We start from the raw sequence: 11,959 nt of genomic DNA, 5'->3' as shown, positions 1-11,959 counted from the left end.
GGGATTCTTTATATTTCTTTAAGACATTAGCGCTTGGGTGAGGCACACCAGGTGACTCCACCTCACCGCTCCTGCCTCAGCGATAGGCGCGACGCTATCTCTCGCTGGCTCTATACCTCTCCCAGGCCTAAACCCAAAGGGATCCTTTTGGAACCCGGCAACTCAGACTTTGGGAAGTTTCCCCCGGAGATACATCGCCGGGAGCAGCAGCCAAGGAAGAGATTTGGGCGAGTACAACTCGTGCGCACCTCCAGGGGACTCTCGGAGGAGGCGCGCTACAGTCTCCAGCTATCCCTTCCCTCGGGTCTCCGGAACCACCCCGTCGCTCGAGTGATACCCTTAGGGGTCCTGGAGAAGGAAGGGTGGGGAGGAATCCCAGGCGCATACACGGGCCCCAGTGAGGACGAGGGTTGTGTTTCTATCTAGGACCGGATTATCCACCTCAGCCTACGCTCCCCACCTCGTGCACCTTCAGGGTACTCCGCGGGAGAGACACACCTGGGACAAGTGCAGCCCAAATCTCAACCCCAGACCCGGATCGGAGGCACCCGGCAGGGCTCAAAAGTACATCCTGCCTAGTTGTCCTCGTGGCTCTTTCCTTTCTTCCGCCATCCTTCTCCCACCCCCCAGCCCCCAACTGTTTTCAGGTCAAAAGGTCAACACCATCCACCCTGCACACCGGCCGTGCACACTTCCAGAGTCCTAGGCCCAGAGGCAAGGGATCACTCAAATCTCAAAGTCCGGGTTAGGGGGTGGGGGTCAGCGAGAGGGCGGGGAGCCAAGAGTGGGAGCCCTGCGGATGGCTCCTGCGGGGCCACATGTACATGCGGGGCCGGGTGTTGTCCTCTGGGTGTGCCTGGCTGCGCTTTGGACCCCAAGCAGGGGTTTCTATGAGGCTCCTGGTTCTTACACCCTGACCCCATGGCACGCACCCGGGTAGACAGGTCTTCTTAACCTCTTTGCGGAGTCTACATTTGGACCGCTAAGCGGAAGATGCCCCCTGGCTGGGTCACTGAGCCACTGGAAGTGGACGACCCGAATAAACTGGGCAAAATGGAATCGTGGAGGGCAGGGTAGCGCCCAGCAGAAGTTCAAGCCCCACGGGGACTCTCAAGGGGAGTCCAGGTGCCCTGCGGGCGCAAGGGGGTGAAAGCAGCAGCGCGTGGCCCTTGCCCAGGCGGCTGGACAACGCGAGGCCTCTTCAAAGCGCTTGCAGGAAGCAGCCGGCAGCACCGCCCTCCCGCCCGCAAGCCTCCGACACTGGTCCCCATCTCGCAGGCCCAAGTCCTAGCTGATCCAGCGTTCTGCCGCAGAAGGGAAAGCAGATCCCACTGATCTTTTCCCCTGCTCCCTTTCTCCCAGCTCTACCTCCAGCCTCTCACACAAGCAGAGCGCACGCACTGGGGTTCTCACCGCGTGGCCTCTGGCTCTGCGACGCCGGGAGCCTGTTGAGGGGGCGTCGCAGCTCAGAATGAGCACCCAGTGGTGGGGGGGGCAGTTTATATCTGTCTTGCTGTTGTTTGATGTACACATACCTACTCTATTTACTACCAAATAAAAGAAATACATCTGTGTTGCCAACAGAAACAGTTCGCATGCTGGCTCTGTGGTCTCCCAGGGTCCAGAGGCCTCCGGGGTGCTCAGAGCGGCAGAGCCTGGCACTGTAAGGAGGCGGACACTGAGTAGGATCCCAGCCTACAAGAGCATGGGGGTCTGCGGGGGGATGGTGGCAGGCTCTGCTAGTTTATCCCAGATGGCTTGTGAGGAGGGATTTCGAGGCATCCCAGTCCAAAGGATGTTCATTCAGGCTTCCTGCAGCAGAGGTGGGAGCGCCACCTCACTCTGCCCAATCCTTTCCCAGGATTCTTCCCAGCTTGCCTAAGCCTAAGGCTACCGGAGAAAAGGGTCACTTCGAACAAGGTGTGTGTGATTACGTCTGTGCCCCAGCAGTGGTGGTGATGCCAAACACATTTGTATGCTAGGAACCCATGGAACTGGTGTTAGGAGGTCTACAGTGTGTGGATGTGTATGGTGAGTGTTTATATCAAATGTGAGTGTATCCTGTGTGTTGTTTCCATGTGTGTCTCTTTGGGTGGTGCAGAAAGGATTTAGCCTGGAAGCTGAAGTCATTTGCATTGACTTGAAGATTAATTGGGGTGCAGATGGGGAGGAAGAATCTAAAGCTAGGGTTGGCAGAGAGAGGCTGGGCTCCACAGTCTGAAGGAGGGGTGAAAAGACAAAATTGAGAGTGCCAGTTCAGTGTCCTAGGAGAGAGGACGTGGGATGTCCTGTCTTCCCCCTAGGGAATGTCCAGGAGGAATTTTGTGTAGGCACCTTCACTTTTCCCAAAAAAGGCCCCTTTTGGTGAGTGGTGCCAGCAGCTCCCAGCAATCTTTGCAGAGGCAGCAGGGAGGGGGGCATTCTGGGTGGGGGAAGAAGATGGCCAGCTCTGGAAATGTGACAGCCCCACTAAGTGCCTTCTTGGCTTCTCCTGGTTTGAAAACCACAGAAAAACTTGCAGTTGAGCTTAGGATGCTTTGTGTAGAGTGACTTCTGTGCTCCACAGCCCCACACCCTGGCTCAACCCCCTCTCTTGCTTTGGGATAAATACGGTGACCCCTGACAGGAGGGAAGGGGACATTTCCCACCTGGACCAGCTTCTAGGCTCACACAGCCACCAGTCCCCAGGCCAAGTTGGCACCACCTCCCTCCCCCAGGGCACACATCACTGTTTGGGGGAGGAATGATCAGGCGTCCAGGGCAGTGGGGCTCCCCAACAGGAGGAAAAGGGAGGCTGTAGGAGCAGGACAAAGGATAAACTGTGCTTGTGGAGAACCAGTTATTTCCCGACTTTGTAAAGACCTGGTCAGTCAAGAACCGTTTTCTAGAATCCAAACACAAATAAAGAAGCATTTTCTTTGCCTTTGATAACATCGTGTTCTGGCTGTAAAAATCTAAGAACGTGTTTGCTATTGCAACATTATTTTTAATGAACTGTTATTGGCCTGTCCTGTGGTTGGTATTGCCAACAGTAAAAGGCATCACCATGTTTGTAGGTAACACAAGGAACAACATATTTTGACCCGAATTTCTGTTTATTTTTCATTTATGACACATGGCCTCATTTTTATTCCAAACCAGAGGGAAATAAAGAGAGATCTATCTTCACTGGGGTCCAGGCTAAAATTTTGCCATAAATACGCATGTCGGTTTATTTGGAGGGCAGTTTTCCATTAACAGAAAACTATACTGGACGTTTCAGCCACAGTAGAATCAATTGTGTCGATTGAATTTGAAGAACCTAGCAACGCACTGCGAGAGGAAAGGCAGGCGTGCAGGCGCTCCCCAGCGGTCGCGCCCTATGGTTGCTCTCTGGAATCTTTTCAGCCTCTGGGTTCCTCATCTTCCCCTTTCGGCTTCCCAGCTTCAAAGGTGCCCCGCCAGGAGTTATACGTGCAGACCCTCAGCTTAAAGGCAGGCGGCCACACCCGACCAGCGAGTGTCGCCCAGGCACCTGCTTCTGTCGGGCGGACCCACCCTTCCAGGCGGTTCCGGCGCGCGGTGCCTCCGCAAGCTGCTCACCAAGAGCGCGACGGCCTGGAGCCCAGTAGCACGCGGGCGTGGTGAGCGCTACGCTTCCCGGCGTCAGCCAGGACAGGGTCGGGGATCTAGAGATGCCGCCCAGAAGGTGTCGGGCGCCGGGGGAAAGACAAGAGCCTGGCATGGAAGAGACAAGGTCTTCTCTGTTGCAGCTGCCGCAGCTAGATAGCCTCTGTGCCCTCACACTTGGCACATCAAGACCGCGCCCATGCTCTAGCCGCCCCGGGAATCTCAGCTCCGCAAGCCCTGCGGAAGTTCCCCTGTGCTGTAAGTGGGAGCAAGTCCCAAGAGCTGGCTGTCCCTGGAGTTGTCTTCTTGTGGCCCAGCCTCTCCTAGCCTGACTTGGCAATCGGCCTTCGGCTGCTGCTAAACTCTGAATTCACTTCCTTCTTCCCTCCAACCAGAGCCCACCAAAGTTAACCAGCTGACGAAAGCCCAGGGATGCCCTATTCAAAAGCTCTCGGCCCCCGAAGGAATCAAGGTTTAAGAACAGAACGCGAGGCTGCAGTCCAGTGTTCGGAAATACCAGCTGTCTCTGGTATCTCGCCTCGCGCGCTGTCGCTTTGCTCAATTTCCCAAACTAGATGAGCCTAGGTCCACTCCCCTTCCACCTAGCATTCTTCCCTGCTCGCTGGGCGTTTCAAACCGCGGAAGGTACAGGGGAGAGAGTGCCTCTGGTCGCGAACAAAGCCGCCTCTGTCTCCACTGCCTCCCGGATTACAGGGATGTGCGTCCAGGTTGCACTCAGGGAGCGCAGAGGCAGTCAGCGAGCAAGGCAGAAAAGAGTTTTGGAGACACTAGTTCTGAGGAAAATCGTCCAAACGTACACACTCTGGCAACACGAAAAGCTTTTCTTTTTAATTAATTCAATATCACGACAACATTAGTGTAACAATATTTTGTGGATTTTTTTTTCTCTTTTTCTTAAAAAGGGACTCAACCCACGCAGAGGTGAGGGAGATGAGGGGAAACAAACTATCGCAGAACAACAGGTGTAGCCGACAGAAAGAAAACAGATTGGGTGACAGAGCCAGGAGTCCTGCGGAGTAGAGGGTGAACTTTACAAGAAATCTGTACACTTATCAAATAAGTTAAAATTCTTCTAAATTGATTGTCCTTCACTTAAAGCGCTCCAGTATGCCTAACTTACTCCTTTGAGCATCACTACCTAAGCTTGTTTCTTCCTTCCCCCCTTTCCCCTGCCTAATTTTTTTCTTTCTAAATGAATGACCATGATTATACAGTGAAAAGGTCTGTTTCCCTCGGTGGAGGAGGAAACAGCTTTCTCAGGAAATTTTGTACAATATTGCACAGGTCAACGTACAACAGTTACTGCAGAACATGAAAAGTAAGAGGAGAGGATAAAATATACCATATTAAAAATACTGAAATTACTCTCTCAAAACAGGGAACAAAGTAATAATAGTAATACTAATAATAATTTACAAATGAAATTCTCAAAATAAAGGCTACTAATAAATAAGACCACTTAGACCAGGCCAGATATAGAGCTGTTTCAATAGTCAGAGTTCTGATTTTTGGCTGTCTTTTCCCTTTAAACACTTAGAGAATTCTTCCATCACAAAGTAAGACCGATGAAGAGGCTAATTGCGACAGACCTCTCCAGAAGAGAAAAGCGGCCTGAGTCAGGATTATGAGAGGCTGCTCATATTCTGAAAATTAAGGTGGATAACTGATTTAGGGGTTGGGAGGAAGAAACACACCCAGAAATCCAGAAATAAAAGTACTACCATATGAATTCTCTCCCTCTCTGGATTCTGAAAACAGTTCTATAGAAAATGAATAAACTAGGCCGGGCGCGGTGGCTCACGACTGTAATCCCAGCACTTTGGGAGGCCGAGGCGGGCGCATCACGAGGTCAGGAGCTCAAGACCAGCCTGGCCAACGTGGTGAAACCCCGTCTCTACTAAAAATACAAAAATTAGCCGGACGTGGTGGCACACACCCGCAATCCCAGCTACCCGGGAGGCTGAGACAGGAGAATCACTTGAACCCGGGAGGTGGAGGTTGAAGTGAGCCGAGATCGCGCCACTGCACTCCACCCTGGGAGACAGATAGACCAAGATTCCGTCTCGAAACAAACAAACAAAAAAGAATAAACTAGAGGGATTCAGGTTTTGCGCTCATTTTCCTTCTATAAAAATAAAACCAAAAAGCCACAGCGCAACGGAAATTTGGAGGGGAGGGCTGTACATTTTACAAAAACTATCGGCTGACATATTTGACCCGGAAATTTTGTCTTGTTCCTGCTTTCTCTTAATATAAGCCAAAAACCAAAAGTAAGAGGGGAAGCGCCTCCAATCCATTAGGGGTGAATTGCACGAAAATGCATTGCAAATACTTACAAAACGCTACCAACTGGGGGAGGGGAAGCCGAGGCTGCGCGCAGAAGCCCCAGTTCCTGAAGGCCGCTGGACGTCTCGGCGCCCTTGGCCCGGCCCAGTCTCCTCCGGGGTCCGGACGAGGAGGCCGGGGGCTCCCTCCCCCACCCCTCTGGGGCCTCAGACTGGCCGTAGCAGCGGCACGGAAGAGACCACCGGGTGCGAGTAGTAGACGGGGTGTGGGAAGGTGAGCAGCGGCTGGCTGACCGGCACCGGGGCCCCGGCGGCTGCAGCCGCCGCTCCCTCGGCCGCTGAGTTCTCGTGGTAGAGGATGGGCACCCGCACGATGCGCTGCGCCGCGGCGTGGCTCAGGTTGGCCGCCTCCAGCTCTGCCGCCAGCTGCCGCTTCCACTTGTTGCGACGGTTCTGGAACCAGATCTTGACCTGCGTCTCGGTGAGGTGCAGAGACGCGGCCAGGCCGGCTCGCTCTGAGCTGCTCAGGTAGCGCTTCATGTCGAAGGTGGACTCGAGCTGGAAGACCTGGCTGCGCGAGAAGACAGTGCGCGTCTTCTTCTTGCGGCACGCCGGCTTCTTCTCCGGACTCTCGGCGCCCTTCTTCCAGTCCTCTGCGCCCGGAGTCGCCGCCGCCGCCCCTACGCCCACCCCGGCCGTGCCTGGCGCCGCTTCGCCTTCCTTCTTGCTTTCCTCGGAGTCGCTCTCCTCCAGAATGATCTCGTCCGGGCTCTTGGAGTCCAGCTCCTTGTGGTCGGGGTCGGCCTTGAGCAGTGGCTCCGGAGAGTCGCGGTCGGTGCCCGAGGCGGGGGAGGAGTCTCGCAGGAGGGCCTTCTCCGAGGCTGGGGAGACAGACAGACGGACGCACACACATGCACACCGACACAGCCCTGAGCGAGGCCCGGCGCCTGGGGACGGCAGGCTCAACCCGCGCCGGCCTCCAGGTCCCCGGCCATGAGGCCTCACCATTCCCGCGGGCCACCTCCTTCCCGGCTGGGCCAGAGAAGGGACGCCAGGTCCTGGGATCCCCCTCCTCCCGAGGAAAGGCGAGCAGATGGTGGCAGTGCGGCCACCTCCTTCCTTTCCCTCAGCTTCCCCGCCAGGGGCCGGCAGAACGGTTCCCTTTCGGCTTAGGCGCATTGGAATCACCCCCTCCTTCCGGGCAGTGTCCCGAGCCCCGGCCGTCCGAAGCCTCCCTATTCACGCCCGAGGCCACTTTTCCCGGGAAGCGCCGTGCCCCGGGCTCCAATTCCACTTCTTTTCTCACCAAGTGGGATTGGATTCACGGGCAGCGCAACCCAGCGCGTGGGCAAGAGATGCAGGCCAGGGGCCGAAAAAACTGACCAAACAGGATTTGCGGGTGCTGGGTTCCCAGAGCTGCGGAGGGAAGCAGCGCCGGGCTGGGACAGGACGGGCGCGCAGGGGGACAACGAAAGTTCAAAGAGTGGTCGGTACCTTCAGGTCGCGAGAGGTGGCCGCCGGCGGGGGTCAGGGTGTAGGGGTACCACCAGGCTGGGGAGCGCTCCAGGTAGTGCGCGGGCAGGGCAAACCTCTGCGCCGGGATCTCAAAGCGGGGGAAAGCCAGGTCGCCCACCTGCGAGAGCGCGAAGCCCGTGGCGCCCTCCAGGGCCCCCTTGGCCGCCGCGGCGGCGGCAGCGGCGGCGGCGGCGGCAGCCGAGGCCGGTGCGAAGAGTGTCCGTGGGGGCGGCTGCGGCTTAGGGGGCGGCCGGTGGTGGTCTCCGTTGAGCAGGTTCTTGATGGAGAACGGGGACTCCTTGGGAGCGGGTGGTGGGGGCGGCGGCGGCGGGGGCTGTGCGCTGGCGGTGCCGGGAGCGTCCGGCCCGGGTTCCGGCATGGTCCCCTCTCCTCCGGGTCCCCGGGAGGGAGGGAGCGGGACAGGCGGGCGGCGGGGCGAGCAGGCAAGAGGCCGGAAATCAGACCATAAACGGAACTCAACTACGGGGCGCAAAGTCGGGGGCCGCCCCCGGCGCAAATCCAACGGCGGGAGGGCGGGGTGACGACCCAGTCGGGAGGGCTCGCATGGGGGAGGGGTGTGGAGGGGCGGGGAGCGGCCCTGCCGCGGCACGGAGGGATCGAGGCGGCTCGGCTGCGGCTGCGGCTCCCGCGGAGGAGGCAGCAAGAGCAGTCCCCGGCTCAAGGCTGCGTCAATCCGGCGCCGGATGCTAATGATGAAATCAAAATGTCATCCAAGTTAAATGCGGGGAGTATACGGCGATTGGGCGCGTACAATGGCAAATGGGATTAGGCAGGCGAAGGTTCAGCCGAGCCCCGGCTCCGCAGCCGCCTCCGCCACCGCCCCCTCCTCGCCTTCCCTCGGATTTTGGCGCTTTGGCTTCGGGCTATAAGAGCCCGCCTGTTATTGGCTTTATATAGTCCAATTAGGCAGCAAATGAGGACAAGCCTATTAGCACAAAAGGATATTGGCTCCCGCTAAAGAGGCACTCGGAGCGCTCCTGCGAGCGCAGGAGGCGAGCTAGGGACGCGGAGCAGGCGGCGCCCCTGGCCGAAGCGCACTGACAGCCGCGAGCCCGGAGACCGCGCCTGCCGCTCCCCCCTGCGGCGCAGGGACTCGCTTCCCGCCGCCAGGCCTGCGGGAGGGGGGAGGGGCGGACCAGGCCCTCTCGGGTCACCTCCGGGTTATCTGCGCTCGCAGCTGCCGCTCCCCCGCCCCCTGGGGCTGGACAGGGGCCCGCCGCCCCCACGCGGCTGGAGAGCCACGCAGCGCCGGCCCAAGAGGCAGGACGTGACCTCGGCCCGCGGAGAACTCATCACTTTCCAACCCTTTGAGGTCCGGCGACCTCAGTATTTTTCCTAAAGCCTGCTAGGAAGGGCGAGGCCAAGAAGAGATTTGGGTTCCCCACCCATCGTCCAGCCGATAGTAAGGGAATCCGCGTGTAAGTCCTCGCACTGCGTCTTCGGACTCAGAAATCCGCGTGGCCTTGGCCTTTAGCCCTGGAAAATGGAAGAGTGAGCCTTCCCCCGGGACCAGGAGTGGGTGTGCCTGTGTGCGTATGAGCGCTGACCCGGCCAAAACCCGCGCGTCACTCGGTGGGGCTGCTGGGGCAACAGCTTCTCGGAACCGACGGCTGCTCTCGGAAGGGCACCCCTCTGCTCTGGCCGCCGGTGCCCAAGGCTCGCGGCTCAACTAAGAGTCTGTGACCCCGAAGACAGCACTTTCTCCCAGGAAGTCTCTCCGGCCGGCCGGCGTTTGGAGCTGCCTAACTAACGCTTTAGTAGGGGCAAGGTGAACCAAAGGCGCAGCGGCGTAACTTCCTCCGCCGCGGTGAGCAGAGGCATCCGCTGCGCGGCTCGACAGCAGCCAAGTCCTTAGAGAACCACACTGGACCTTTGCAGAACGGCTTAGTGAAAGGACACTCCACTCCATTGGCTTTAGAAACAGCTCCCCGGTTCGCACGAGAAGCCCATGGGGCAGCCATTTAAGACTCTAGATTTAAGCATCAAGTAAATCAGAATTGTTTGTGGGGTCCCCTCCCGAGAGACAGTTTTCTTATCAGAGAAAGGTGACAAACTGGCCTCACCCTCTTCCACCCCGGTGACGCTCCCGCACACGAGGGCTTTTTGGGATCCCTTTACCTCCCCACCGCTTTATTTTTCGTTAGACTGAGCCTCGCCTAATTCAAGGCCGCCCTGCATTGGCAGACTCGGGGTACCCACTTGAGACGTAGATTTTGTTTTCCGGTCCTGTGGCGTCAGACCCTCTCCCACCAAATCTCGACGGGCATATGTAATGTTTCTTTCTGCATTCATCTACAGCAGCAAACCCCATTTTTGCTTTGGAAGTCTAGAAACGTAAATGGCGCTTCCATAAACAATTACTGTTATTACTCCCTTGAGTTTACACAGGGCTTTACTGGAATGCAAAACGCTACACCATCCAAACTCTGGGTTGGAAAGGATCACTGCCCCGAGACCCCAGCAGGGTGGGCCTCATACTTGGATTTTATAAGTGGAAACCCGCGCCCAGAGAGGAGGAAACTGGGCCTAGCTCGCCCAACCGCTGCTGGGTACCCAGAGGTCATTTTCCCCCAACTGCAGAAGTAGCTCGATGCACGAGGTCTATGAGGGTTGGATGGGCACCGTCTGCACACAGCCTGCCACGCGGCCGAGTGTGCGTGGAGAGACCCCTGCGTGTGTGCCCGTGTGTTTTGGGAGCTCCACCATTCAGGGCAGACGCATGAAAACTTGGCTAGAGTTCTGACGCACGAAAGTCGCCTTTAAACTGGGACAGGTGGAAAAGCTTGTCATCTCCCCTGAAAAAGAAGCGCCCCGGCAGACGTCGCCGAAAATGCTGAGGATTCTGTCTGGGGAGGGGGACTCGTGGCTGATCACAACTCCAGGGCTAGACCCAGATGGGGAGTCTAGCCCAGTGTGGCGGGAGAAGAGTCCGGGACAGCAGCCCACGTCCCTGCTGTGCGGCTACCCGTTGCCGGCTTTCTGGTTGTCGCCCCAAGTTCTCCGGTTGACTCCCCTCCCAGGGGCGCGCAGGGGCGCTGTTGTGTGCTTGTGTTTGGCCAGGGAGAGGAGCTTCCCCAGTGTCAGCACTCTCAGCCCATCCTCTCAGTTTTAGGGATTGCTGGGCTGAACAGCGGGATACATACATTGAGTAGATCTTTCCCTTCCCCTTTCTAGAAAGCTGATGGGAGTCGGGTCTGGGCGCCGGCTCAGCCCTTCACTCGCCCTCAGGCGAGGGGTGTTGCCAGCTTTCCTGCGCTCACGACTCCATTCAAAGTCAGGCAGACAGCGCCCTCTGTGGGACAGCCTCTGAACCAAGCCTGCGGGTTCCGCTGGAGAAACCACTGTCCTGGCGCAAGACGTTTAAAAACCATTGAGGTCTTGCCCTTCGCCGCCGCAGTTAGAAAACAAAAGCATTTTTTTCTCTGGATCCCGGGAGAAGAAGTGGGTGAAATCGCCTTCAGATCTCTGCTGATCTTTACCTGGCCACGACAGGAAGTGGTCTCGCCTGCCTGTCATCCTCCTTCCCGCTTTTCCTGCCTCTGTTTTAGGGCCCATTCTGTGGTCCCAGTTTCGTTCTATCCCTTAGGCGCCAGTCCTAACCTCAAGCTAGGTGTTCTTCAGGAAGGACGCGGGGAGGGGACGGGCTTGCCTCATTCGTCTTCCCGGGACTCAGTGCCGTCGACCAACCAGCGGACGAAACGCCTGTGCTCAGGAAGCGCTTGTGTTAATGCCTGAATACCTGAGTGAGACGAATGAATGAATGGATGAATGAATGAATGGATTCACAGCTCCCTTACAGAGAATTGGCCCATTTGATTAGGGACCTTCAAATAACCTGATCATACCCCAAAGCTGTTTTTCAAGAGTTTAATGAAAATCTGAGATCTTTTGATGCTGCATTTTACAAAACCTAAAGGAGCCCAAGGAATAAGACCTTTGAGGGACCTTTCCCAGGCTAATCTCAGGCAGATGGGCTGTGAGAGCGGGTCTCTACACCACACCACCCACCCCTGGGACAAGGAGCCAAGAGGGCAGAAGGGGCCTGGAGAATGCCAGTGATTAACACCCAACTTTTACACAAAAGCATGAGGCCTGATACAGGAGTGCTTGGCATGGCATTCTCACCTGCCCCAGGCCCACCACACACACAAAGCACATACACGTTTGTGCACACACACAAGTCAGTAAGCAAGGCGCTTCCCAAAGGAGGGGAGCATTTCCATATTTTCCAGTACTTCACCTAAGAGAAGGCTGCTTCCTTCCCTCCATAGCCATACTGCAGTACTTCTCCTTGGAGCAGCTTCCTGGCACAGCCCACCTCCTTATCCGTGGAGGGGGTGGTGACTGCTTAGGCTTCTAGCCAAAGCTGCAAAGTTCCCAGGCTGGAGGTCCCCACAATTAACATAATTTGCCCTGGCCCTGATGGTCTCATTTTACCACCCACCTCTTCTGACGTGCAGGTCTTTGCTTTGAAGGCAGAATGGACAAAAGCCTGGAATTGTGATCCT

At 56.9% G+C, this 11,959-nt stretch overlaps 1 protein-coding gene across 1 annotated transcript; it reads right to left on the bottom strand.

Moving 5' to 3' along the window:
- Window positions 1–6,122: 6,122 nt before the first annotated feature.
- On the bottom strand, window positions 6,123–7,809 carry HMX3 (H6 family homeobox 3). The gene is made up of 2 exons (XM_025397772.1): window positions 7,410–7,809; window positions 6,123–6,796 (listed from the first exon to the last, which is right to left on the bottom strand). Exons 1-2 carry the CDS (start codon window positions 7,807–7,809, stop codon window positions 6,123–6,125), a joined length of 1,074 nt encoding a protein of 357 aa, XP_025253557.1.
- Between the last annotated feature and the right edge of the window lie 4,150 nt (window positions 7,810–11,959).

The sequence above is a fragment of the Theropithecus gelada genome, chromosome 9 (assembly GCF_003255815.1).
Source record: "Theropithecus gelada isolate Dixy chromosome 9, Tgel_1.0, whole genome shotgun sequence".
Classification (NCBI taxonomy): Eukaryota; Metazoa; Chordata; class Mammalia; order Primates; family Cercopithecidae; genus Theropithecus; species Theropithecus gelada.
Note: the sequence above shows the minus strand (reverse complement) of the source record. Positions and strands in the feature narration are given on the sequence as shown.

What these genes read in the sequence shown, in the direction of transcription:
- HMX3 (XM_025397772.1), bottom strand. Translation starts at nt 7,809, where the DNA reads ATGCCGGAACCCGGGCCGGACGCTCCCGGCACCGCCAGCGCACAGCCC. An exon ending in CCACCTCTCGCGACCTGAAG is followed by an intron (nt 6,797 to 7,409) that starts GTACCGACCACT and finishes CTGTCTCCCCAG; the next exon opens with CCTCGGAGAAGGCCCTCCTG.